We start from the raw sequence: 27,736 nt of genomic DNA, 5'->3' as shown, positions 1-27,736 counted from the left end.
CATTTTAAATAAACAAAGCGAATTACTATTAGTGATAGGAGAAACTAAACTTTTTGAAACTAAATCAATTAGCAAAATGTTCTGTTTTGAAGCGCTAACGTGCATGAAGACACCTTTTACAAACTAATTCCGTGTTTTTATGAAGATTTTACTACTAAATGTAAACTACAACTCATTAAATACCATTTGACATGAATTGTCTGCATAATTTGTTTATTATTATTTTTTAATGTTTTAAACAGGAATTGTGTATTTCAGTCATTTAGAAACAATTAACTGTAAGTCTCCTTTTTCATTAAATGTTTGTTAAAAAATTCATTAAATTAACCTACATGATAAAACTGACCCGAGATCAGTTAAAACCTCCAGTAAAGCTCCAAACAAAAGATTCATGAATGTTCAGAAGAACTGTAATAACTAATTATTATTACTACACTAAATACAATAGTACACTTCTGAAAACAGATGTGAAAAAAATCTTAGTGCTTTTAAAAAAAATATTATAATCTTTTTTCATATAAGCCATGACTTTAATATGAAATGTAAATATAAAAGATAAAAAAAATCGACTACAGGAAGTGGTTTGTAACGTGAGCATGCGCAGTGTGTCTTTCACAAACACGTGTTGCGAGACGCAGGGAAGTAGGTAGCAGGGAAGATCTCAAAGCTGCGTTGGTCATTAAAGCGATTTATTTTGTTTATTTGCTCGACCTTAGCCTTTTTCTGTTTACCTAAACAGTACTCTCCTCCGTGAAGCTACTGCCGAGAGGACCCGTGTGTATCTAAGTTGGTCACCGGCTAAAACGCAACAAACACGATGGTGAGTATCACGTGTGGGACATCTTACTATTTCTCTGATTCGTTCACTGCATTCAACGTTTAGATGTTTTAATTTTGCCTGCCGAAAGTGTGTTCATACACTAAACATTATTTAAAAAAAGATAAGGTTTATGTTTTTATCCATTTTAGCTGTTGATCTATATACAAACATTGTTGACCAGATGCTAAATGTCGCTGGGTTAACTTTATGTAACGGTAGTTGGGTGTTTTGCTGATAACTCTTTGTTCTTTTGTGTGTCTTTTTTACACAGACTGAAGCTGAAGTGAATCCTAAAGCCTATCCTCTGGCAGACGCCACGCTCTCCAAAACCATTCTGGACCTTGTGCAGCAGGCGTCGAACTACAAACAGCTGAGAAAGGGGGCCAATGAAGGTAAAGTACCGCAACATGATCAATGTTTCTCCATTAAGAACATTAACAACATTCATTATAAAAAAAAATCGTGCATTTTAGGCTACTAGCGATGGGCGCTTTCGAAACACTTCTTCATGAAGATGAGTCTTTTTTTTTTTTCTCTCGAATCAGTTGTTCCGAATCTTATATCAAACTCGCCGAGTCCCGCGTTTTCAGCAAATTATGCTTCGCTACGTCATACCGATATTCGAAACATTTCAAAATTTGGTTTATATATATTTATGTTTATTACATTTTTATTTAAAAAAAAAATCGGTGAAAAAAATTAAAATTCCGATGGTTCGCCGCTGGATGGCGTTGATCTGGTGAACGCATGGATGAGTGTTTAATGGTTTTAACTGATCTCAGGTCAGTTATATAATGTAGGTTTATTTAATAAATTGTAATACTTATTCAAATAAAATAATATTTAATTGCTTGTAATTGACCTAATTATAGCCCAAAATAACACTTAATATTCAGATTCATATTTAATGTATTTAAATGTATTGTATTTAATAGATTCCACTTTCATGAAAACATTTGATTGGTTTTATAAAATGTCATTTATACATTTCTGTTGCATTTGCATTGTTTAATACACATTTAAAAAATAAAATCACTGCTTGATCAAAGTGTGTAATTTGTGTGGAAGTGCAAGTTATTTGCATGTCTTGTTGATGTATTGATACAACAATTATTCTGGTTTTCATTTAATATATTTGTTCATATTTATTATATATTTATTTAATATATTTACTTGACGACTTAACTTGCATTTTCAAGCTCTTTGGTGTTAAGTCAGAATGGGAGACAAAAAATACACACTTCAGCTTTAATCAGATAAATTAGTAACTTAATAAAAAATAAGATCAGCTAAATTACCTACATGTTGGGAATGTTAGTTTTGCCAGCTCTGACTTTCATTGTCTTCCACAGCCACTAAAACTCTTAACCGTGGGATTTCTGAGTTCATTGTGATGGCGGCTGATGCTGAACCTCTGGAGATCATTCTGCACCTGCCGCTGCTGTGTGAGGATAAGAACGTGCCGTATGTCTTTGTGCGCTCTAAACAAGCTCTCGGACGTGCGTGTGGAGTGTCAAGACCAGTCATTGCCACATCAGTCACCATTAAAGAGGGATCGCAGCTGAAACCTCAGATTCAGTCTGTGCAGATGTCTATTGAAAGACTCTTAGTTTGAGCTCATACCCTGTACACTTTTGCTTTCAGGTTTTTTAAACAGTGATCCCTTTTGTACTTTGTTTTTGTTTAGTTTTTTTTTTTTCTTGCATGCTAAAGTCAAGCAATGTTGAGTATTATCCTCAGTTTCTGACAGCCGAAATAAAGTTCGGTTAAAATTAAATGACATCTGTTTGGTTGTTTGTGCAGTATGAAGATTTATCAAACCCATCTAACATTTTTAAAATAGAATAAAATGGTCTTGTACTTTTCTGGTGTTACCTAATGCAAACTGGAGAACGTTATCATTGCAATTCATTTTTTTTCCCCCCATAGTGTATATAAAAGTACAATAAATACTGACAGATGTACACAAAAGATATAGGCAAATGTATTTTAATTGTATATTAAACATTGGAATTCACTGTAGTAAATTGAGATTTGAAGATTATATTGGTGGACATAGATTTTAACCTTGTCATTTTTTTAATGCTTACTTTTTCTTAATGACTTTCAAGTCAAACAAAATGAAAGTAAACAAAGCTAAGAAGCATTTAATCTTACTTCCGATAAGCAAATGCATTTTTTTTAAACGTCTGCTCATAGCAAATAAAACATCTTTAATTGTCATGTTTACTAATTGTGCATTGCGATTTGAGTTTGAGAAAAAAGACCACGACGCAGTTATGTTTGGATGTACACTAAGCCATGTGACTTCCAAATAAATAACGATGTTTGTACTACATTTACATTTTTGTTACATAACTTTGGACGATAGGGTCTGACAATGACACCAGTGAGCTGCTGTTCACAAAAAAGTGTGAAGCCACGTGTTGTGTGGGGGTAGATTTATGCATATTTAACATAAACGTTTAAAGTCGCGATTCAAATGTTTTATTTATTTGTTTTTCTTTGCGGTTTTGTATGAAGACTTTTGTTTTAGATATAAGGTGAAAAACGCGCGTCGGACTCGAACGAACCAACCACGTGACTTTGGAACCAAAGTCCAAAACAAACAAACCGAGAAGTTTTTGATAGCAAGACAGACAGGAGAAACAACTATGACAGACTCTCCCGTCTTATTAAACAAACATGAGGTGGAACGTTGCCTCAGTTACGAGGATCTGATTCCCAGACTGGAGTCTGTCATGGGAAAGTTTTCTAAACGGGACAGTTCAGAAATAATCCAGCCTGTGAGATCTGTGGTCCCTATACAGCAACACAATGGGTATGAATGAATCCATGTTTCAAAATATTGCTATCGTTTACTGACATATTTCTATAGAAGTAAACACTTGATGCATTTGTCAGGTTTTTAGGCGTGATGCCAGCATATCTGGCCGCTGAGGGTATTTTATGCACAAAGATGGTGACTTTCTACCAACGTGCAGAGGGCTCCAGTTTACCATCAACTCAAGCCACAGTGTTACTGTTCGATCCCGAGCATGGGCATGTCACTGCGGTGAGACACACAAACCTCATTCCTTTAGGCAGACAGATCACCTTCATATCATGTGCACATCTGTGTATTTCTGAGATTTACTAAATGACCATCTGTGTCAATCACATAAGAGTCTATGATAAAGAAAATGAAAAATCTGTTTAAAACACGTGCACGTTAAATTCATCTTAATTGGTTTTGAAAAACATTTACATAATTTTCAAGAAAATTTTACATTTAATGATAATTAAAGGGTAGAGTCTTATGTGGCATAACTATCAATAACAATATTGGAACCATTACATTTACTATGTATTATTATATAAAACATTAATAACATTTTACTCATCTCTTGGATACATTTGGGAGTACACACTGCAGGTATTATTTTTACAAATGTTTGAAAGGTGTGTTTTTTAAAATATAAACAATTATTAATTAATATATTATTGTTATGACATGTTTTTAAAAACTTGTCTTGCATTAAAAAATTCAAATGAGCTTATATTTTTTAGAGAAAATCTACATGGACGGACTGAGTGGCTCCTCTCTGTGATGTCATGTTGGTTGAACCCCTATGGTTGAACTACATGACATTCATTTGTTGTACAAAAGATTTCAAAATATTATTAATAGCATTTTTTTTTTTTTTTACTTAGTAAAGTAAACTTATTTAGAGTTGTATAAGGGGTGGGAAAAATAACAAGCTTCTGCTTCATCCTGCTCCTTTTCGGACATATCGTAATTATTGTTTATAATACTTGATTAGATATAGTTTTTTCCTTCGGTATGTTGCAACATATTTATTGTATTTTTATATTTTGTTTTATTTTTATCTTGTCTTGTCTCTCAAAAAATAATAAAAAAAGTTTATTTTTAAGAATGTATTATTTAATTGGTTTATTTTAATATAGAAGTTAAAACATGTTTTATTAAAATTATTGAATGTATGAATTGCATTTTCATTGATGACTTATTGATAAAAGGTATGTGGTGTAACCTTCAATAACAGAATATTGGAACCATTAAAATAAGAATTAATAACATTTTCATTACCCCTTAGAGATACAATAATTATTTAAAATATATTTTTAATAAACATAATCAATTACTAATTTTACAAATTACAGATTTTTTTTGTAAGTAGGTTTTCTTTATTAAGAATGTATTAATTAATTGGTTGATTTTAGTATAGAGGTAAAAACATGTTAATCACAGAAAATATATAATAATATCATTGTATGTCTGAATTTTATTTATCCTCCCATCCATCCATTAGTGATCAATCATTTTACTATGGAGGATGACCACACTACCATCCTACAAATAACTGTATAAATCCAGAGCATATTAAAGGAAAGTAAATGTTAGAACAGCATAATTCTGCTCTGGAAATGCTTTAGTTCTGTCACTGTATCTCTAATGTCAGATCATGGATGGGGAGGCCATCACAGCCAAACGAACCGCAGCAGTGTCAGCCATATCAGCTAAAGTAGGTTCCTCTGAAATTGACCCCAAATTTGTTATGGTGTAATATATAAAGTCACTTATTCTGAATATGTTTTCTCTCTCCAGCTGTTCATGCCAGCTCTTTCAAAGGTGTTGTGCATCCTTGGTTCAGGGCAACAGGCTAGAAGCCATTATAATGTCTTTACTAAGGTCTTCAAGTTCAAAGAGGTAATTAGTCTGAACATGGGAAATATGTCCATATATCCAGGTTATAAACTATATTTTGTGTGTCATCCAGTGTTGTGTTTATTTCAGGTCCGTGTGTGGAGTCGAAGGAGAGAAATGGCTCATCGCTTTGTTAATGATCTCCAAGGCCCTGTTAGAGTTTGCTCTTCGGTGAAGGAGGCCGTGACGGGAGCTGATGTAATAGTCACTGCCACAGGTGCTAGTGAACCGATACTCTTTGGCGAGTGGGTCAAATCAGGTGCCCACGTAGCAGGTCAGTTGGCCCACAGATTTCCAATAGATATATTTTGTGAGGATACTGCTAATTGTTAAGCAATATGCTACAAGAGGCCATGTTATACTGTAAATATAGTCACGACCAGGGGCGGTTCTAAGGTCAGTGGATATTCGGGGCTTTAGCCCAAACTAAAATTGGGTATTTTTATATAAAGGAATTAATTAATTATTTCTAAAAGCGATTTATGGGAATAAAGACAAATAAAGGCTTATTGTATGACAGGGTTTTTCCTGGTTCAAAATGAGGTGGAGGTGGTAAAATCGTAATAATGTATTTTAATAATAAGGTAATTAAATGTTATTTTTCATAGATCATCATATAGCCTAATGTGTTTTCGACATTATTTTTGTGGGTGGAGCTTGGTACCTCTAGGGGGGGTCTGGGGGCATGCCCCCCTGGAAGAAATTTTGGTACATTTTAAAGATAAATTCATCATCTAGTGCACTTTGAGTCACCCAAATCCACTGTTAAAAATAAATAATGCACCCGCAAACCGCCCATATTCTCTGATTTAGATATCTGAATCTGATCACATTACAATTATTCAAATTCTCAGTGTTAAGCATGATAATATGGTAACATATCACACTGAAGTTGGCTAATTAAAAATGAACATTTGTTTAAAATAAAAGTTCTTCTTTTGGCAAAATTACATTTCCTTAATAGCCTATACAGAAGCTTTACTCCATTCAAACTTAAATTGTCTGAAAACAATTGTTTGAAAACACTCAGAATAATTTTTTGTACCTTTATAAGGTTTTATTTTATTAAATATTTGCTCCATCTTTCATTTCAAATTCTTAAATGTGATCAATATATTCAATTAAAATAATAAGACATTAGGCTGTTACCAATCAAATTAAATAATTTACATTGAAAAATTATAACTGTATTAAATTAGATTATTTGAAATATTTTTGATATTTAAAAAAAGTTGACTAATTTGCGTCCCCGGATACTGTCGGTAGTTGGCCATTTTTATTGTAAAACAGTCAAATATTAAATGTTTATCTACTTACATTTTGCCAGGCATTCATTCACTTCTTTAATCATTTTGACATTGATGAGCTAGACCGCTGAACTTTTAGTCATCCTAACAAACAGAGCGGTGCGTAATGGAGTGCATCAGAGAGCAGCATCAAGAATATAAAATACATTGCAGTGAATCTCTTATTTGCATCTTAAGTTTATTGCCAATAATAATGACAGGTTTGCAAAAGTGTAGAACTCTGTGTGCTCGCGCAAAACACATCTTCAGCACAGCGACTCATTTAAATGCCTCTGATTGGCCGATGCGTTCAACAGACATGTCTGTGATTGGCTACAATGCTCAATGCTGCAAACGCACGTCGTAAGTACCTTTAATGCAAAGGGAAAAATAAATAAAACTGTAATATGCACTTTTCATGATTAGGTAATCGCGGCTGCTGTAGGCTAATCTTATTCACATTTGTTTTTCTGATTAATTGTTTTGCTCTATGAGAAAGACAAGGTAACAAATTATTCGGGGCTTTACTAAAAACATTCGGGGCTTAAGCCCCCTTAGCCCAGCCCTAGCGCCGCCCCTGGTCACGACTAAAGGAAACTGTAAAGATGCAGTCATATTAGCTATATTTATGAGAAATGTAGCAGGCAAAATAAGGTCCATTGTCAAAGGTGTAGCAATATTTCGGAGCCATAACCATGTGGGCAAGTGCTCCAACATATTGTGCTGGTGCACTTAGGGCAACCCCAGTTCAAGTCCCAGCTTAAGGTCCTTACCTGGTCCAGTTCCCCTCCCTCCTCTCCTATGATTTTCTGTATGTCCTACTATCCTATCTTAATAAAGGCAAAAAAGCCCAAAAATATAGCTTTAAAAATAAATTGTGTAGTAATGTATGTAGCACAGCTCCCACAGAAATCCCTTTCAAACCATGCAGCTTTCGGTTGGTGAATGTGGCAAATTTGCTTAACCAACTTGAATACAAACCTAATCTGTGTAACAATGTTCATAGTTCAGGGAAGAAGGAGCAAAACAACAAAGCAAAAGTAAAGCTCCAGCCCCTCACGGATAACTGAAACAAAACATTAACTAAAACAAAGAAACATAAAGTCCAAGCCTGGTCCTCTCTCCTCCTTCACGGTCCATCGGCCTTGCTCTGTTCCCATGAGTCTCGGCCCAGCCCTGCTTCTTGCCACATACACCCATATAGCCCTTCGCAGGCCGGGAGGTACCCTCGAGACTGCGCTCTACATCTGGTCCTCCACCTACTAAGGGAACTGGATGCTGGATACCCCTCGGTGTACTGCCTTTGACTCCTCTGCCCCCTGGTGGACGGCAACGGCTCTGGCTGTGAGCCTCCCATTTCCTCCCTCGCCTGCTCCTCCCCATCAAGGCAAACGGTGGCCACTCTTCCATCCCTTTAAGAATGACAGCTGCCCCTCCAACACCCTGGTGGATGGCAGCGAGTTCATCCGTCCCCCGGCAAGTCGTGTCGAGCGCCCATGGCGGCAGACTCTGCTCAGCCCTACTCGATGGCACCACCGATTTCCCACAGCAGCAAGTGCCCTTTGACAGTGCGTTTCCTCCTTCCTCCTGGGTTTTGGCACCAATGTAACAATGTTCATAATTAAGGGTAGAAGGAGGCGGGAACCGGCAAAAGATGGGAGCAAAAAACTGGCCCCATTCACTTCCATTGTAAGTGCTTCACTGTTACCTCGATTTTGCTTCGTTTAAAGAAAATAAAGGACGAGTTGAAATTATTCTTGTGGTAATCAACATTGCTGTCAATTGAGCTTAAAGAGTAACTTTGCCGATTTTCAACCCGCTTTCTAGTGTTACAATGTCAGTAGTTTATATAAATGGCTAACCATGTTTTCTGAAATTGGTCTGAGATCCTCCAGCCGTGATTAAAGCATATTCAAAGACATTGTCTGGAGTCTGCTTAGTTATTGCTGCGCAGCAGGTTAGTGGAACACTAGAGACCTTATTCCCAAGTGATAGTGTTCAAAAAACAACGAGAAGTGTGAGACTGATGTGCAATGGGGGTTGAATAATTTTGTATTAATAATTTAACAAACGATGCATAGAACCAAGTCAGGTCTTATATATTTTTTTAAATCCATTAAAACGTCACAATACGGAAAACAATATCAATTGCTACTTGCGTTTCATGGCGACTTTAACATGTATTGAAGCCGAAATGTTCTTCCAAAAATAATAAATTATATGACCAGATCAATTTCGCTGCTTTAATAGTGGCCTCTCTGGGTGCTGTGCAGGAATTCAATAAGAAAGTAAACTGATATTTTACATCATAGTTGCTTACTACATTGTTTTTATATATATTGTGGTGCTGTTTTGTGACAGCGGTTGGCGCTTGTCGTCCAGACTGGAGGGAATTGGATGACGTCTTGATGAGAGAGGCTGTGGTGTATGTGGACAGCAGAGAGGGGGCTACAGCAGAGTCAGGAGACATAGTTCTGTCTGGAGTATGCATCACTCCCTTTAACACTGTCTGATTAATAAAATACAACTGATTTCACCAATATCTATTTGAGTTAACTTACATGTCCAAATTCCTAAACATTTAAATGCTCATTCTTTTTCCCCAGGCTCAAGTTTTCGCAGAGCTCGGAGAAGTTATAAATGGATCCTTTCCTGCTCAGCGTGAGAAGACTACGGTATTCAAGTCACTGGGTAACTTGTTTTTCCACAGCTGTGATCTAAAAATCAAGATCAAAATGTACTGAAGAGAAAAAAAGCATTCTCGTCACTGATAGGAATTCATAGTAGCTGAATGTGCCTTAAAAAACTTGATGTTTGCATTTCAATCCTCTCAAGAGACAAAAAGGACATTTTTCTATTTATAATTTTTATTATGTAAGCTCAAGCAACCACTGCTGATCTTTAACCAGAAATGTGGGCCTGTCATGTGGGAGTTGAGTTGCGTTTCTTGGTAAGCACAATTTAGTCCAGTGGCCTCAATTATAAATCACATGTGATCAGATTTGTTTCTAAATTCAATGAATTTCATTCTACGTCAAACAAATCACAGGATTTATAAAGGAAAAAATGTATGTGAAAATGTTGTGTACATCATGCATTCAAACTTTTTGTGCTCACATATACCAGTAATTCAAATAAATAAATGTAAATATAATTAGACATGCATTATTATTAGTATTAAATTAGCAACTGCTTTGTAATTAGTACAGAGCTGAATATATACATATAATCACATACACACACTCGCACATATAACATTGATAAACATATGCGCTTGAACTTAAGATGATTTATAAAGGGAGATGCATTTAGGAACATTTTTGTACATATGGACGTTCTATAAATCGTTTGGAAATTGTTGTACGTTCACATTTAGGATCATTCAATGCGCATCTATAAAAATAAGGCCCCTGGGATGATAAATTTGGCCTGTGTCAGAGGAAACTAGAGAAAGCTATTTGTGTTGACTTGCTGGATTTTGCATTTTTAAATGCAGGCATGGGGATACAAGATGCTGTCTCAGCCAAACTTGTTCTGGAGAAGTGGAACAGCGAACATTGAAGAACCAGCCAGCAGTTTCCTCCGCTGGTTGCACAAGAGGAGAACTGGCCCCACGACTGAGCCTGCTTTCTCTCAAGGTTTTTTCTCAATTGTGTCACCTGATGGAGTTCAGGTTCCTTGTCATTGTCACCTCTGGCTTTCTTAGTTGGGGACGCTTTACTGACGCTGCTGTATGAGAACTGAACTGGACGATGACCATTTTTTGCAGAGCTGCTTTATAGGCAAATTGAACTCATTTAATAATTAATGATCTTTACAATGAAACTGAATTAACACTGACTTAAGCTGAAATGCATAATTTCTGTTATCACTGTAAAGTTGCTTTGAAACAATCTCCTATGTAAATAAAGGTGACTTGAATCATCTCATCTGCCATGATGGTAGCGGTGTCTTTTCCCCAATTTACGATTATTCGAACAAAACCGCTCTCGCTCTTTACATAAAAAGGACTTATGCTGCATCCGAAATCACATTGTATTATGTGTGCTACATTTGGTTTGAAACAGGATGAACGTTTGTAGTATGAATAAAATTTTGGATGTACTATATCCGCCATGTTGTCATTGTCATGTGACCTATGGCGTCAGTTGCGTCGCTTCACCTCCATTCATAAATCTACTCCTGTGGCCTCATGGGATAGTAGAGTGTCCATCGAATACACACTTCAGAATCTCACTGCAAGTATTAGGTCACCTGGGGACTTTTCGCCTACCGTTTTATAAATATTATTCGGACATACTACATGGCTCACATACTGTTTTTCAACTACTACAGTATACAGTATGGAAGTAGGCATATTCAGATGCAGCCTTAATCTGTAAGAAAAAATCAGGGCACACTAATAGCAATTATCTTTTTTTTTTTTAATACAATTTGAGGTATAGCCAACACTGTATCCTAAACAGGCACAACCTAGACAAATTACTTGCCGGGTTGTACCCAGTTACGTGTTATGTGGATAAACTAATGATTTCAGCAGACATGGAAAACAAAAGACAAAGGTTTTTAGATTGGGTTTCTATTTCAGACATAAAGGTTAATACACTGTAGTTTTAGTGGAGACAGTAAAAGCAGGAATAAGCATTTCAAACTGCCATTGTTACAGAATTTTCACAATGAAACATTCCATGTGCCAAATTACAACCGTTTTCTTTTTAACCAAGACCAATTGTAAGTTTAATACTTGATGTCCGTAGTCTAACAACAAATCAGTTGAATTACTGTTCTCAAGTATCCACTACATTTATCAGAAGCAGTGTTCATGGGAGTCTTTAGAGGATATAAACCCCATAACAGTCTCTACTGTATAGAAATTTCTGACATGCTCAGTTTTCCAACAAAATCCTGGTCTGATACTAGGCACTGGTAGAGCTGTAGTCTAAATACAATACTGGGACTGTAAAATGGATAAAACACTGCCAGACTCCTCTAACAGACTGACTAAAATACAGAGAGATTAAACAAGAGATCTGCCCTTCGGAATATTCAGATACAGTAGTGAAAATATGCTATATGCTGACAAAACAGAGCTATTATATGCAGTTTAACTAGGTTTGTTTCTTATACAGTTAAACAAAATAAACTCTCAGACATGGGAACCATAACACATCGAACCAATAAAGTGTTTTCTTCAGCTGTCCTCTAGTAAAATAGTTCCTTCAATATTACTGCAACCTCTGACTCTTACAAATACACAATTAAAAAAAAAAAAAAAACCCTCCCTTTAGGAAAAAGAAAAAAAAAGAAGAGATTGTTAGTGAGCAAATTGAAATCCACGACTTGGTTTAACTTTTGGCAATAATTAATTTTCTACAAAAATGCAGATTGTAAACAATATATATGGGCTCACAAAGATGGAGAAACAGAAACTGAAAGGAGAAATTTAGTTTCCTAACATCAAAATGAGGGGAAAATAAAGAACATCATTAGAAGGCAGCAGGAATTTCTTAGTGTATGATGGGAAACAACTATGAATGCTGCTCCCATCCTTCAGAAGCAAATACTCAGGCATCTTAACAGCTAGTTAGTGGCATAATTCTAATTACAATGCAAGAGAGAGAAATATCTGCATGCATACACTGTGCAGACCGTTTCTTCTTCCCCAACACGCATTTCCCATCATCCCTGCCTCCATTGTTCTCCTCTCAGATGAGCTCAGATTGCAGTTGGTGCTGTCTGTGCAGTCAGTTCAGAAGATATGACACCTCCTCTTTCTTTTCTTCACAGGAGGCGGGCACAGGACCGCACGGATGGCTTCATCGAACACCGTCTTAAGGCCGCGCTGCGTTAAGGCTGAGCACTCCAGGTACTTCACAGCTCCTGAGGCCGAAACAAGAGAAAACCGTAAGTGGATCCAGACAGCTAAGGCTGGGCAAAGTATACTCAAACTCAGTTTATTACAACTGAAAATTAAGATTTTGGATTGAAGATGAAATAAAATCGATTCATCAATATTGTCAACCTAGCCCTAACATACACACGTGTATTACTATTGAAGTGCTGACCTATTTCTTTGGCCATAGCGAGGCCTTGAGGGTAAGTGATGGGAGTGAGCTTCTTCTCTTTCAACTTTTCAATGGTGTCCTTGTCATCTCTCAGATCAAGCTTAGTCCCAACGAGAATTATGGGAGTGTTGGGGCAATGATGTCTGACCTCTGGATACCACTGTCGAAAAAGAAAAGAAAAATCAAAACACACACATTGAGCTTCCATTGAATTCAAACACATTCAATGGGTAGAGAAAATGTGCACAATATACATAAGCAATACTCTAGAAATATTTATAGCAATTTCCAAACCTAGCCTATGTTTTACCCGTGGATAAACACCACAAACTCCTCATTACCAACAACAGCAAATGTCACTTGATCCTTTGAAATGGATGTCGCTGGACATTTTGCAGACACCGTAGATTAAAAAAACCTTCTGTCTGCTTCATTAGACGTCAACATGCTATTTTGAGGCTTTGAAATCACATTTGCTCAATCTTTCAAGCCAGACAACTATTCTTAGAGCTTCTTCCTCTTTTCCATTCGCTGCAATCATTTCGAAAGTCGTCTACATTGACTTAAACAACAAAATAGCCGAGGGCTTGCTTACCTTCGCACGGACGTTCTCAAACGAGGCTGGACTCACAAGAGAGAAACAGATCAAGAACACATCCTATAAGAAATGAAAAACACAAATCAGACAAAACCCTCCTTTTATTCCGTCTAATGTTCAACCATTTTCCCTTAGAATTATATGACTCTGTAAAACACAGCATTGACTAGACTGTTGCATTAATGAACTGTAAATTGACTTCACTTGTTTCCCAAGTGAAACAGAGCAACAAAAAAAACACAGTGAGGTTTGTGCCTAGATGACAACAGCAAACAATTGAGCCATTCACTCTCACAGCCTTAGCAAAGACAATGACAACACAGAGCTGCCATTAATGCTCTGAGTAACATAAGAAATCACTTTAGCCTGCCAGGAATCAAGACCTGGGCTATTTTTAAACATTTCCCTGTCCTAAGACTTAGTGTTTATTACAGTTCCTAAGCAGTATGTCATCAAACTATTTTCGAGATCCTTCCTGCTCTCAAAACTTAAAGGGATAATTCACCCAAAAATGAAAATTCTGTCATTAATTACTCACCTTCGTGTCGTTCCAAACCCGTAAGACTTTCGTTCATCTTCAGGACACAAATTAAGATTTTCGATAAAATCTGAGAGCTTTCTGTCCCTCTGTTGACAGCTACGCAACTACTTTGCTATGCTACGCACTTTGATGCTTCAAAATGTTCATAAAGAGATCATAAAACTAATCCATATAAAGTGATCGTGTCTCTTCAGAACATTTGGACTAAACCGCTCAATTCATATGGATTAGTTTTACGATCTCTGAACTTTTTGAAGTGTCTAAGTTTTTGTTGTGTAGACTACCAATGGAGGGACAGAAAGCTCTCAGATTTCATCAAAAAAATCACATTGGCTCTTTTATATATTGCGGTTCCAAACCGGGCATCATTAAATATTTAAATGTTTTTGTTTAAATTAAAAATGTTAAGTTCTGATATATCATTCTCTTATGATTACATGATTCAATGAAATTACAAAGTGAAACTATTGAAGGTGTTTTTCACCATATAGCCTATATTTTTAAAGGTTTAAAGGGGGGCGCGACCAAAAACTGAGGGACAGAAAGCTCTCAGATTTCATCAAAAAGATCTTCATTTGTGGTCCGAAGATGAATGAAAGGCTTACAGGTTTGAAACGACATGAGGGTGAGTAACTAATGACAGAATTTTTATTTTTGGGTGAACTAGCCTTTTAAGGCAAAGAGTCAAAATTCTCAAAAATGTTATCCTATGGCTTTTTGCTGTAATACAATTATCTAAATAATGGGTCCACTGATAAAACCTCAAATAAACATCTAATTATTTATTAAAAATATTGTGATGCATCTGTTTTAGCTCTATTATTATGACAGTACCGTCTGAGGGTAGGAAAGCGGTCGAAGTCTGTCGTAATCCTCCTGTCCTGCTGTATCCCACAGTCCCAAGTTCACCGGCTTTCCATCGACCATCACATTGGCAGAATAATTATCAAACCTGAATGAAAGTTAATAGCATATACTTCAGAGACACTACAAATGTCATATCTGGCATATTTATGAATAAAACAGATTATTCAATGGGGAAACATTTATTTTATCCATTGGGAAGTGACTACCAGGTAGATGAAGGGGAAGAGTTAAAAAAAAGCAATTCAAAAAGAACAGTTGTTTTAGTGGTGGAGATAGATAAGATTTTTACTTAGAATAACATGCACAGTTGAAACTGGCACAATAAGACCAGGAATGTGGATTTATAACGTAAATGTTGGAATCAAGAACAGAAACATTAATTATACTAATGTATAATAGCATTGTAATATAATATTTACTACTGAAAATACAACATATTAAAAATCATTATTTTATATTTAATACTCATACTCAACTAAAAACTTTTTAATGCGTTTTCTTTTTTACTTTAAAGGGACAGGTGACCCCCAAATAAAAACTTGTTCCAAACCTGCATGATTCTCAATCTGCAGAACACAAAAAAATATTTTGAAGAACATATGTTTGAAAGAAATGGTGGCGAGTAAATAATGTTCATTCTGGCAGAACTGTCCCTTTAGGAAACTCAGGGTAAGAGTGAGGTCGCCTTACACAGTGGGAATGTACTCCCCAGGAAAAGCATTGGTGGTGTAGCTGATCAGAAGGCATGTTTTTCCCACAGCCCTGAGGGAAGAAATGAAACATCTCAAAAATCACCAGATACAGATCTGATTATATGATATAAACTGAGGTCATCTCCTATAATTGCTTTTCAGCTAAACAATTATTCATTTCCCAATTAAAATTAAATAGGGCAAAGAATTATAAGTGGGTTTGGTTGACTTTATTAATCACTGCAGCACTCCCACACATTCAGACAGCATTTGCTCAAGTTTACTGTATATGTATGACGTAAGCCTAACATTTAAAGGAAAACTCAGGGAAGGGCTAACGTTAGTTTAGCAACAGCGAAAAACACTGATAAAACAGTTTGACTCCAGACTACAAATACACGGACATTTAAAAGCTTAAGTCCAGAATCATTCATAAGCAATTTTCGCTGGCACAACATAAAGTGGAAAACAGATTTAATGAGATCATATATATATATATATATATATATATATATATATATATGGGAACTTTTATTCGACTTTGTACCTCACATTACACATACATAACGCACTTTTAAAATATCTGTGAGCTACAAAGACGAACAAAAGTTCCCAAATTAAAGGCCCTCAAGTTACCTAAACTCAAAACACAAGAGAGCAAAACAAGAAACGGCTAATACGTGTAAAACATTATTCCACGAAAAATATAATAGTGAAAATAGGGGGAAACTCACCCGTCCCCGACGACCACACACTTTATGGCCTGCATCTGTGTTCACTTAGCAAGCTATCCCGCTAGCTTTATCTGTGAATGAATCAATAAAAGCTGCTCTGACCGGGATCACCCGTCCTCAAAATTCAACACGCACAAAACAAGAGATGAGTCGATAAAAGTTGAACGATAATGTGAAATTTCACTCAAACTCGACGGACTAAAGTTAGCTAGCCGACCGCATTCCAGCGCATTTGCTGCTGTTGTTGCTGCTCCAGTTAAACAAACAGCCACCACCCTAAAATCTCAGTCAGATCCCGGTCTACACACACACACACACACACACACACACACACACACACACATACATATCCCGACCCGTCCCGAACAATAAACACACTCTCTGCTGCCTCTTGATGGACTGGAGCGGATCTACGTCTCGCATGACTCTCTAACCAGTCCAGGAACAGTCCTAGATCGATTATAAATATTATCAAAACTTTCATGCCTTGCATGATCGGAAGTAGGCCTAACTGTAATTAAATTAATGCCTGATTCTGATCTATAGGCTATAAAACAATATATTTAAAAAAATATATATATATTACATCTTATGTTAAAATGTTATGTAACCTTCTCCCTTTAAATACTTTGGTCAGTTCAAAAATATATTTTTTGCAATTTTATATTATTTATTTGAAAGAATTAAAAGAGCAGTTTCATGTTGTATTGTTCAACTGGTCGAGGTTGATATGGGATTTAGAAAATAATTAGTAACAAGTAATGGAATAGGATACTTTAGAGAGAGAGAGTAATTAGTAGTAGTAAGCTAAATTACACTGTTGAAGATGTAATTAGTAGCTAGTAATTATATTATTTTTTTTAGAGAGATGTACCCAACCCTGTGCATAAATTATGTTAGGAGATTAATGTTTTAAATATAACAGTTTCAATGTAGAAATATTAATTGATTGAAAAAAAAGAAAAAGAAATAATAGGCTTCTTTTTAAATATGAAACTAAAACCAGGGAACATTTCAACATATCTCAGGCAACATATCTCAGTTTAATATTCAGTGAGGGGAAGGGGTGTTTGGGAAACAGTCAGTATTTCATTTGATGCCAGTGGTGTGAATGTGTGTGTTTGAACTGAGCAGCTCCAGATGCAGCAGAGTTCTAACTGTGGTGACATCATATGTAGAATGCGTCATGGCAACTCTAAACGACAACTCTGACTTTGGTCTAATGTTGGTGTGTTAGAAGTAAATCGATCGAAAGACTTGAGACTTTCTGCAGATATTGAATTCTTTTAGCATTCGGTGTCCATAATGGCGCTGTTTAGCAGTATATTTAGTAAATTGTTTGGGTGTTTTCCTCACTTTTTGCGCAGAAGGGAGACACCTCAGAGAGAACAGCAGTGTACAGCGCAAGAATCAGCGGCTGGATACAGAGAAGCTGGAGAAAAGAAAAGGAAGGTGAGAAAAAGGAGGAAACAGAAGATCACAGGGCCAACGCCACTTGTGGAGGTCAAACCTCTGCATTCTACAGTCAGATCTTCCTTCTTAAAGCCAATAGAGGGAGAACTCCCAAAGCTTCCAAGTGTCTCCGGACACCTCGCTCTACCAGACACTCGCCTCAAACCCCTGCCGCCAGTGACAAAACCAGCCGTGCATCCTGAACCAGTTCCAGCACCTGAGGATGTGTTATCCCTGCCATCTTCTCCGCTTCAAGTGGATCCTCCCAAACCGTCGGCGGCTCCTTCATGTCCAGATGAAGTTGTTTCCTTCCGACGCTCTTCATCCCAGATGCATCCATTGGCGGTTCCTCCGTGTCCCACTCCAGCACATGATGAACTGTTTTCCATCCGACGCTCTTCACCCCAAATGCGTCCTGCGAAACCACAGATGGTTCCATTGGCGGTTCCTCCGTGTCCCACTCCAGCACATGATGAACTGTTTTCCATCCGACGCTCTTCATCCCAAATGCGTCCTGCGAAACCACAGATGCATCCATTGGCGGTTCCTCCGTGTCCCACTCCAGCACCTGATGAACTGTTTTTCATCCGACGCTCTTCATCCCAAATGCGTCCTCCCAAAGGACTTCCTCCGAGCCCCACTCCTGCACCTGATGAAGTCGTTGCTCTGCGACGTCCTCCCACCCGGAAGCCTCAGCCGTTCACTTCCCTGTTTGAGCCACTTCCACAACTCATGCTGGTTGACATCGAGGATGAGGAGAACGAGTATGTGGAGTACAGAGGGAAGACCATCTGGGCCAGTGACTTACTCGAGACTGAACGCTCCCAAACGCCGGAGGCTGAAATGAGAGCAAGAAAGATGTTTGCCTGGTTGGAGAAGGACAGCGAGGTGCAGGAGGAAGCGTGGACGAGCGAAGTGGAAGAGATCCAGGGATTTGAGGAAGAGGAAGGTGACCCCAGGGAAATGGGAGACTCCAAGGCCATGCAAGGCCATTCGGATGAGGCCTCTCGGATCGATGAGCACATGATGAGGCTCTTCTGTGTAGCCTCTCCTGACGGCCCCAAGACTGAGACCCAGCACAAGGCGAACTTCCAGAAAATGTGCAAAAAGAAAGTTCCACTTTTTCTGTTCACCTGGGCAGAGGAGAAGGCCAAGAAACAGGAGGAGAAGAAAATAACCAAAGAGAAGGAGCGAAGAGAAAATGAGTTGCTGCTTGAGCGCTACACGAACGATCCGAGACTGAAGCACTTGCGGATCAACAAGCACAACCGCAACTACAACTCCTCCTAATGCAGATCATCGTCCCTCCTCACCTTTAACCTGTGTAAATAAAAAAAAGTTTGCAAACTTGAAAGATCCATGACTCCTCCTGACTATGAAAACATAAAACATGTGTAATATGAAGTGACTCAATTTGAACTAATTTGAAAAACATTTATTTGTTAATCAAGTAAACCATAGTTGCTTCAATCCAGTTAATCTCCATCTTGAAATAATATCAAATGTATTTTTATTTACTTTATAAAAGTCAGTAAAAAAAAAAAAAGATTTCACTGCAAAAAGCCCCAACATAAAGATGGACATCTTTACAATTATTCTAAAAGGCCTTTTACTTGCTTATAAAAAAAAAGACAACAGAAGGCATTTAGTAGATTGTATTCAACAGGTTTTCCAGCAAAGTTGATCATGATTCAGAGGCCTTCAGATATTCTGATATCTAATATAATGCAATAGACTTTATAGGGTTAACTAACAAATTACATAAATTATATTTTTATATTATATTTAAATTACATAATTATGTCAGCATTTTGGGAATAAATTTAGTGGAGGATGACGGGAGTTGAAGGATGATTTTAATGTTTCATTTATGACGTGGAACATCATATTAGAAAGTCTCAGTCTAGTGCATAACTCTTAATGCATGTCTACTGTTTAGAGCACTTGACCTTTTTAAACTAAAGATTGGTTAAATACAGATGCTACACATAATCATAACTAATTCTTTCTTTTGTTGATCAGACGGCAGTGAAGTTTGCCACAAAAAAAGTAGGCTACTAAGTAGAAACAGACTTTATTTATCAGCACCAAGTTGGCTGTTCTCTATTTTTCCTGTCAAAAATGACTCCTCCACCTTATCCACAATAATAAACGCACACAATCCTTTTTAAAATAATAAAAAATAGAATTTTATTTGAAAAGCCAACCTATAAAGATCACATGGCAATTACAAAATCCTTTGCATAAAGATCATGAAAATCCAAACTCACCATATCAACTTAAATACAAAAAAATAAATAGTTATATTTCTCTAGCCATTTATAAATAGGGCACATATCAGCTGGCAAAAAACAAATGAAAACAAAAAGCACAAAATTGAAGAACTTAACTAAATTTACATTTAGTCTAAAATACATTCTTCACTGTTTTGTTTGTAGAATTTTGTGGTGAATTCTAACAGATAATAATAATAATAATAATAATAATAATAATAATAATAATAATAATGAAAAAAGCATAACCCTGATGACTGACAAAATTGGAAACAGTGTGATGCATCAGAATGAGACGAGTGCAAGTGCTGAGTCTGACCTTGAGACCTAACAGTACATGTACCAGCATGCAATCGTATATTAACTGTAGCTCTATGGCACATTATTTGTTTCTTAAGAGTGACTATTCCTCTTTTTTCCAGTGCATGAGTGACAAATTGTCAGGAGTTCATAATGTTCCAAGTGCTTGCACGTCATTCATCCACAAGCTTCCCATGCACCCGGAAACGGTACACACAAGTGTATTCAGGATGACCCCAGTTAGACAGCACTCTCATCTCAATGATCTGAAAAGCTCTCGTCACCTCCTCCTTGAAGACAGAGATACAGAATTACAAGTTTAGGCAAGAGTCATCAAAATCCAATAAAGATTACAAATAAACACTGTCTCAACACCAGAGGTGGCTAAACTAAAGATTTAAGAATACGAGGGCATAGTGCAAAAAAAAAAAAAAGTGCATAGATAAATCCTTTATAATAAATAGAATTGATTGATTTCATGGTGACTTAGAGGGATATTTCACCTCCCCCGAAAATGGTCCCATAATTTACTCGCCCTCAAGTCATTGTAGGCGTTTATGAATTTCTTCTTTCAGCCGAACACAATCGTCACATTAAATAATATCCTGGCTCTTCCCAGCTTTGTAATGGCCGTATGGATTAATTTTATGATGGATGGATGGATGCGCTTTGTGGAACTTCAAAAACTCTGGCGCCATTCAATGGCATTACAAAACTGGGAAGAGCCAGGATATTTTTTAATATAACTCCGATTGCGTTTGGCTGAGCAAAGAAAGCCATATACACCTAGGATGGCTGAGGGCGAGTAAATTGTGGGATATTTTAATTTCTGGGTAAACGACTGAAATAACAAAAATCACAATACTTACAGAGACCAAGAAGGTCTGAAGAGCATCTCCATCTTCTTCATAGACAAACTGTCCGAGCAACTGCCCCTCTTCCTGCTGCTCGTCATCAAGACCCTTTAACAGAACAGAGACTTTTTTTAATTTGACCCCAAGAAGTTAGTCAGTGCTGGGTAGTAACTGATTATATGTCACCTGGATTACGTAATCCGATTCCAAAATTTAAATACTTGCAATTATGTAAGTATTTTTTATTGAATTCATTACTTAACGTACTCATTGATTCTTCTTAATTTTTATATCGTTTAATCTAGATCAGCCACTATTCAGGCTAGGCGACTATAAATTCATGGTAAATTGAGAGCACAGCATAAAATATTAATCTTTTTTTAGTTGTAATTTTTTTTTTTTTAATCAAAGTAGTCAGATTACACTATAAAAATTGTAGTTAGTGATGTAATCTATTACATGACACATTTTAGGTAATGTAATTTGTATTACTAATTTGTATTCAGTAATGGACTTCAATTTGCAACCTACCCAGCACTGTAGACATTTGAAAACCAGGAAACTTTATAAAATAAAATAAAATAAAAAGGTTGACTTCTAGGTTTGGGAAATGATGGATATTAATAACATTTCTACAGTGGATATACACTACTGGTCAATTCAATCAAATAAATGCAACCTTGCTGAACAAAAGATACTTTCAAAAACAAAAATCAATTATTCCAAACAAATGACTGGTAGTGTATATTCTAGTTTTACTCTACAATATGTTATTTGCTGGAAATTGCAAAAAAAACAAAAACAAATCTTATTCAATAATATCTTCATTGGAGAGAAGTAGAAACCCTGATATTATTTGAATTCCACGTGTACTTACATATACATTGAAGTCTCGTGGGGCACTGCTAATGTTGCCGGTGGGCGACAGGGATTTGGGCGTATGATCCAGAGAAAAGGCTGTAGGCACAATCTTCATGGACAAGCCGATCACCAGATAACCATATGAACCTTTAAATGCCCAGCAGTTCCCAGGATGCACGTCTGGCTGTAGGGACAAATGGATGAAGAGGAACAGTGATATAGACAGAAGAGAAAGAGACCATTGGAAATCAAAGCTTGACTTTACAAATGAATACACATGAAATGAGAATTCTCAAAGGTGTCAGACCTGTATGACTACACGTGGTGACTGAGAGAAGTACCACAGCGGGAGGCCAAACAGACTCATCAGTGCCGTTTTGGTGTTGAAGGACTCTGAGCAACGAGTGCTTATGATGCTGCCTCCTACAGACACAAAGAAATGCAGATCTTGTCATATTTAGGCTAGTATCATGCATTAGACGTTCGCCCAACAGTCTGTGGGCGTGACGTCTGAGGCAAAGGCACGCAAAATGGGATAAACTTTCGAAATAAACTCGAGATTAGAAGTCGTCACGTGATTGGTTGAATTCTACAGGATTTCAAGGAGACGTGTATCGCGTGTCCGCCTGGAAACAAAGTCGTTGTGACGCCAAACTCCCTCATGGAATAAGAAAAGTTGTGTTCACAGCTGTGACAATGAGCACTTATCAGGATCAACTAAATCATTGGTTCTCAAGTGTGGGGGGTGCACAGATACTGCCGTTGCAACAGAGTGAATAGCGGTTAGCGCTCTGCATTTATAAAGAGGCATCGAACGGCAATCACACCGAATCGTTGTTCAGACCGTTGACTTGTCACCTTTGGAACAAGCCCAACACAGAAGTTACTCGCCATAAAGCACCTCTTCAGAGGACCGAATCACAAGCTGCTATTGTGAATGCACCACTCCGCTGCTGTGTGTGTGTTCCGGTGAGAAGAAAAACTGTTATATATTGTTCATCCAAAGCATCACTAAATATTTAAAAGTTGAGTTCTGATCTATCATTCTCTTACTGTTATATGATTCAATGACATTACAAAATGAAACTATCGAAGGTGTTTTTCACTGCACGTTTTTCAATTAAAAAAAAATCTTTCAGTTTTTAATCATTTTTCGTGAAATGATTTGATAGTCAGAGGTATGTGTGTTTGGAGCGAGATTTGTTTAAGGGGGGGCACCAGATTTAAAAAAAAAAAAAAGGTTTAAAGGGGGGCGCGACCAAAAAAAGTTTGAGAACCACTGAACTAAACACTGGATTTTCTAAAGTATGCACCAGTTTAAATAAACTTGCACAACGTTCTAGAATGAATTTCACACTGATCTGTTATTGTGGGAACATCGACTTTACATTTTCAAGCCACTAAACATGACGCTTAGGAATTGAAGCAACCAATACTTGTCAATGTCCTCTTGGGTTGTCCTTGGCCAATGAAAGCTGCAATGGAGCCGTCAGTCTGAAGGACTTGTAGATCGAACTGATATGCCATTTCGAACAAAATCACGGCAAAACGAACTTCATTTGGAGTTAGTTTTGGGAGTTCAAAAGAGCTTGCCAAAGCAAACTTTCCAGAAAAGTTCGCTTCGACTATTAAACACCTTTGTACTACCATTGGCCCGTGGCGATTACATAATAGGTAGGTTTCCCAATCTCTAATTCCGTGTTGTACAGTTCTACAAGAAGCGAAAAACTTTTATAAACAATTTAAAATCCATCCATAGTTAACATCATTACAATACCTCCAGATTCCAATGCATAGTCCACCAGACCAGTGCGGTCTTCAGAGTAGAGCTTCATTGCATTGTTGACAATCAACTGTACATGCTGAGGAGAAAGATCAACAAAACACAAAAGCAGCATTACATATCTGACAATAATTGGGTTACTTATTAATTAACATTCTCAAAGACAAGTTCTCAAAAGCTTACTTCCTCAGAGAGGCCTGCCTCCCCTGTGGCTTGTAGTACAGTCTGAGTGATTGTCTCTTTAGAAGGCCTTGACTTGCCCTCCTCTACCTGAAGGGACAGGTTACCCAGAATGCTGCTCTCCAGCACGCTGAGTGAAGCCTGCAGTTCAGTGGTGCTCACAAAGTGATCAGAGAGCCACTGCAGGAGAGATTCAGGAAGCTCCAGCTCTGCTGCTCGGTCACTGCCGTAAAACAGAGACTTGATTTCCCTTTCCACCTGCTCGGACACCTGCAAGAGAACAGATCCAGGAGTTAGGACACCATTTAAGACTGTTCAGACTGATCTGCCTTTTGGTATATTAGACCCTTTAGTTGTAACTCATTTTGAGTTGTCCAAAAAAAAAAACCAGATATTCTTTGAAACTTCAAATAATACTTTTAACTACTGCAAAGCAAATGTGATGCAATACATTTTATTTGTATATATTGTTGTATGAAATTTATAAGACCATATAATAGGAGAATTACTAGTATTAACCCCAGATTAATTCAATCAATGGAGTTTAACTAGTGACTGCTCAAAAACGGTCCAAATTTATGAAACCTACATATTAACAAAACAAATATTACACAAATATTTTGTTTGAAAATATTCTACTTGACTTTTTATGAAAAAGAAGTTGCAATTGTTCATCAATAAGTGAATTTCTCCTTTTTCAGACCTACTTTCCAACATTCAAATGTAGTGTTGTCAAAAGACCCGGTACTTCGGTACCAAGTCATGTACAAAAATGTAAACGTCACGGTACCAAGTTTTCTTAAGTACCGGTGGTACCGAGGACCCGTTCAAACCCGGTTCCTTGATGCGCATGCATGCACTGAGCGCGTGCAGTTGCGCATCCTCTTTATTAAAGCGCTGAGACATGGCGACCGGCAGTGCTGCTGATGTGGTGGCTCACCGTGGCTGTAAATCCACTTGTTGATAAGAAAGGAGGAAAGAGACACATATGGAAATATTTTGGATTAGGCTAATGTCACGTTGCCATAAGTGGCCGTTCACATAGCGCATTTTTTGCGCTTGCACATTCGTTATTCCAAATGTAGGAGCGCGGCACGCTCGTTTTTCCAGGCGCGCCTATGTTCATGGTTGCATAGCAACGACAGACGCCACGGAGCGCTTGTGGAAAAGAGAAACTTGTCATCTCCGAATGCAACGTTACATGAGGAGAGTAAAGATGGAAAGCTTTTAAAGATTAGTTCCATATAAATTCACAGATAATTTGTTGTTTTGTCGTTAGTGAAGATCAATATTGACCTTGTATTTGAAAAAGGATCCTCATATAAAAACAATACTAAAATTCAGAGTAAGTTCATTCGCATTCGGAGATCGACTATTTTTGAAACGGTGCGAACTGCGCTCTCCATGATGACGAGGAAGTATCAGCAAAGAATTTATTGATTTCTAGCCCTTTGGTACCGAAATTGGTACCGAGAACCGTGGATTTTCACTGGTATTGGTACCGAATACTGAAATTTTGGTACCGTGACAACACTATTCAAATGTAGACACTTTAGGATCTGTATCATATGAACTAAAGCCTAAAGGGGTGTAGAGCAAAAGTTTTGCTATTGCTGTCTGTAAAAATGTGTTTGTGCATGCATATTCATATTTATCAACAAAATTCAGTCCTGAAGGCAGTGGTTTTCAATCCTGGTCTTGGGGACCCACCACTCTTTTTTTTAAAACTAAAATCGGAAAACGTATGCTTTTTGGCAATTCATTTATTCACAAAAACAGTTGATATCCAGGACAAAACTGGTTATCTTTAAAAAAAATAGTGTATTCTAACAGTCGCCACATTTTCAAAGTTTGGTTTGCATACTAAAAACTAGGTGGTTTTTAGAAAAGTTTAACATTTCTTGCATTATAAGGGCTAAACAATAAGAGTGTTAATGTCAGGTATAAAAACTAGGCACTGCAAACACTTGAAAATAACAGATGGCACGGAGCACTTACTGAGCTTGAAAAGGAGGCCAGCTGCTCACATTTGTCTCTGCATCCCACCAGCCCCTGCACATCATCTCTGATGCGCTCCAAAGCCTCTTCTAGCCTCCTCACCTCTGCCAGCAAAGCCTCACTGGAGTCGCTTTCATCCTCCTCGCTGAAGAGAAACAGACATGCTTTACATTACAACATCCATTTACATGAAATAGCTGGAATATTACTTCAATCTGGTTTAATGTTTGAAAGACATCACTGTTGACCGTTTAAAGATAATAACCTGTGAGGATCAGGGGTGGGCGCCTCAGCCTCAGGAATCTTTTGCAATGTGGGCTCTTGTTTTCTCTGCAGCTCCTAAATTGAACACATTAAATTGAAATCACCAGTTCTGCTGAATCTGTTGAATGTTGCTTATTGAATCAGAGGTCATTATATCACACTCAAAAAGCATGGGTACTGTGATGTGAAAGTTCAGAGTAACTTTGGGCCAGTGGTTTAGAGCCTTCCACAGCCAAAACTAAATCCTGCAGCATGCTGATATAAACCACCTTGTGTGTTCCTGGTACAATTTGAATGTCACACCTCAGTTTTGCGTGCCAATGTCTGGAGCAGAGCCTCAGCTTCGGCGAGTCGAGTATTCTCTGACTGTTGCTCTTCTGCATGCTTTTCCTGACGCTGCAGACAGAAGCAAAAGAGATCAAATCAGGAACTAATTAATATGCTAAACAAGGAGTTAAGCATTTTTCAATTAACTGAATTTAATCACAAAAAAGGTATTATAACTGAAAATAAACATGTTAAGAATGGTGTTAAACTAAGAACAATGTTAAAGTTATGTCAGGATGTTAATCTCTAGTCATCTCTGTGCTCTACACAGCTGGGAGTGAGTTTAGCTCACCCAAGTTACTCTTTTAACGGGAACTTCATAAAAAAATTGAGAGATATCCAGGTAATATACACTACAGTTCAAAAGTTTGGGGTCAGATTTAAAAAAAAAAAAAAAAAAAAAAAAAAAGTACGTTCTTGAAGTCTTATACCATGTCCTAACCAGATGCAATTTGATAAGATTCCAGTGACAAGTAATTTCTCTGCAACTACGAGACGCAAAAAAAAAAAAAAAAAAAAGCCAATCAGAAGAGTGTGTGGGCAGGCTCTATGCAAGCACACTGCACTCGCAACAAAGTGGATAAGTACATATTAAAATGCTGTAATATTTATGAATTTGATTATTAAAAATACAAATTGAGTTACTGAAATGATCTTTATCATAGAATGTTTTAACTGCCAACTCAATGTGAAAAGTGTATTCTAATGGTTTCTGTATTTGTATTCTGTATTTCTGTAACAGTATAGCAGACTATGTGCATTAAAATATCAGTTGTCACTATATCTCCCAATACTATGTATTATGATATTTAAATGCTTAGTTGTGATCAAAACTCGTTGTTACCCTCGATACAAACTACAGATGCAATGTAATGCAATGATGATTGAGAGATCAATCATAAGCCTGATGTATCATTTGAACATGATTTTTCTAAAAATGATGTATTAAAAGCAAACCTAAGTTGCTTCACTACACTAAGCACTCATCTTGAAATATGTCTAACAATATAAAAGTTATTCTTACATCTACTTAAATATCCGTAAAGATTTCACCACAAACAGAAAAGTGGAGGACATTTTTTACAATTATAATAAGGCCTTTTGCTGGCTAAAAAAGTATGAACTATTAATCA

General features: G+C 37.1%; 5 protein-coding genes across 11 annotated transcripts in view; 3 read left to right on the top strand and 2 right to left on the bottom strand.

Moving 5' to 3' along the window:
- The first annotated feature begins 567 nt into the window (after positions 1–567).
- On the top strand, positions 568–3,300 carry snu13b (SNU13 homolog, small nuclear ribonucleoprotein b (U4/U6.U5)). Its single transcript, XM_079850449.1, has 3 exons — positions 568–820; positions 1,092–1,212; positions 2,173–3,300. Exons 1-3 carry the CDS (start codon positions 818–820, stop codon positions 2,433–2,435), a joined length of 387 nt encoding a protein of 128 aa, XP_079706575.1. The 5' UTR covers positions 568–817; the 3' UTR covers positions 2,436–3,300.
- On the top strand, positions 3,220–11,505 carry crym (crystallin, mu). Of its 3 annotated transcripts, none has more exons than XM_079850445.1 (8): positions 3,220–3,641; positions 3,725–3,875; positions 5,284–5,346; positions 5,430–5,531; positions 5,619–5,802; positions 9,176–9,297; positions 9,421–9,505; positions 10,311–11,505. In XM_079850445.1, exons 1-8 carry the CDS (start codon positions 3,475–3,477, stop codon positions 10,373–10,375), a joined length of 939 nt encoding a protein of 312 aa, XP_079706571.1. In that variant the 5' UTR covers positions 3,220–3,474; the 3' UTR covers positions 10,376–11,505. The 3 variants fall into 3 exon arrangements, with proteins under 3 accessions (XP_079706571.1, XP_079706572.1, XP_079706573.1); XM_079850446.1 differs by having other exon boundaries at positions 9,700–11,505; XM_079850447.1 differs by lacking the exon at positions 5,284–5,346 and having other exon boundaries at positions 3,395–3,641.
- On the bottom strand, positions 11,218–16,611 carry rac1a (Rac family small GTPase 1a). The gene is made up of 6 exons (XM_079850448.1): positions 16,312–16,611; positions 15,576–15,647; positions 14,853–14,970; positions 13,475–13,537; positions 12,880–13,039; positions 11,218–12,694 (listed from the first exon to the last, which is right to left on the bottom strand). The coding sequence occupies exons 1-6, from the start codon at positions 16,344–16,346 to the stop codon at positions 12,564–12,566; spliced, it is 579 nt and encodes a 192-aa protein (XP_079706574.1). The 5' UTR covers positions 16,347–16,611; the 3' UTR covers positions 11,218–12,563.
- LOC307146452 (uncharacterized protein) lies at positions 12,622–19,127 on the top strand. Its single transcript, XM_079850444.1, has 3 exons — positions 12,622–12,718; positions 14,525–14,643; positions 17,679–19,127. Exon 3 carries the CDS (start codon positions 18,094–18,096, stop codon positions 19,051–19,053), a length of 960 nt encoding a protein of 319 aa, XP_079706570.1. The 5' UTR covers positions 12,622–12,718; positions 14,525–14,643; positions 17,679–18,093; the 3' UTR covers positions 19,054–19,127.
- Positions 19,128–20,218: 1,091 nt separating this feature from the next.
- sun1a (Sad1 and UNC84 domain containing 1a) overlaps positions 20,219–27,736 on the bottom strand; it is a 31,225-nt gene continuing 23,707 nt past the window's right edge. For 4 of the 5 annotated variants that reach the window (XM_079852194.1, XM_079852196.1, XM_079852197.1 and 1 more), the window contains 9 exons: positions 26,580–26,672; positions 26,278–26,351; positions 26,013–26,157; positions 24,018–24,284; positions 23,829–23,913; positions 22,359–22,474; positions 22,068–22,235; positions 21,206–21,298; positions 20,219–20,626 (listed from right to left, as the gene is read on the bottom strand). In XM_079852194.1, coding sequence (XP_079708320.1) covers positions 20,510–20,626; positions 21,206–21,298; positions 22,068–22,235; positions 22,359–22,474; positions 23,829–23,913; positions 24,018–24,284; positions 26,013–26,157; positions 26,278–26,351; positions 26,580–26,672 — 1,158 coding nt within the window. In that variant the 3' untranslated portion in view covers positions 20,219–20,509. The remainder of the gene's footprint in view (positions 20,627–21,205; positions 21,299–22,067; positions 22,236–22,358; positions 22,475–23,828; positions 23,914–24,017; positions 24,285–26,012; positions 26,158–26,277; positions 26,352–26,579; positions 26,673–27,736) is intronic. The other variant, XM_079852198.1, reaches the window with a different exon arrangement.

Source organism: Squalius cephalus (genome assembly GCF_949319135.1).
Source record: "Squalius cephalus genome assembly, chromosome: 19".
Classification (NCBI taxonomy): domain Eukaryota; kingdom Metazoa; phylum Chordata; class Actinopteri; order Cypriniformes; family Leuciscidae; genus Squalius; species Squalius cephalus.
The sequence above is the reverse complement of the archived record's forward strand: the minus strand, read 5'-3'. Positions and strand labels throughout refer to the sequence as shown.

Excerpts from the sequence above, each read along its gene's own strand:
- rac1a (XM_079850448.1), bottom strand. The coding sequence starts at position 16,346 with ATGCAGGCCATAAAGTGTGTGGTCGTCGGGGACGG. Across the intron at positions 15,648-16,311 it reads TGTGTGGTCGTCGGGGACGG|GGCTGTGGGAAAAACATGCC; the intron begins GTGAGTTTCCCC and ends TTCTTCCCTCAG. Across the intron at positions 13,538-14,852 it reads CGCTTTCCTACCCTCAGACG|GATGTGTTCTTGATCTGTTT; the intron begins GTACTGTCATAA and ends CATTTCTTATAG.
- snu13b (XM_079850449.1), top strand. Across the intron at positions 1,213-2,172 it reads GAGAAAGGGGGCCAATGAAG|CCACTAAAACTCTTAACCGT; the intron begins GTAAAGTACCGC and ends TGTCTTCCACAG.
- crym (XM_079850445.1), top strand. The coding sequence starts at position 3,475 with ATGACAGACTCTCCCGTCTTATTAAACAAACATGAGGTGGAACGTTGC. Across the intron at positions 3,876-5,283 it reads AGCATGGGCATGTCACTGCG|ATCATGGATGGGGAGGCCAT; the intron begins GTGAGACACACA and ends CTCTAATGTCAG. Across the intron at positions 5,803-9,175 it reads ATCAGGTGCCCACGTAGCAG|CGGTTGGCGCTTGTCGTCCA; the intron begins GTCAGTTGGCCC and ends GTTTTGTGACAG.
- LOC307146452 (XM_079850444.1), top strand. The coding sequence starts at position 18,094 with ATGCATCCATTGGCGGTTCCTCCGTGTCCCACTCCAGCACATGATGAA.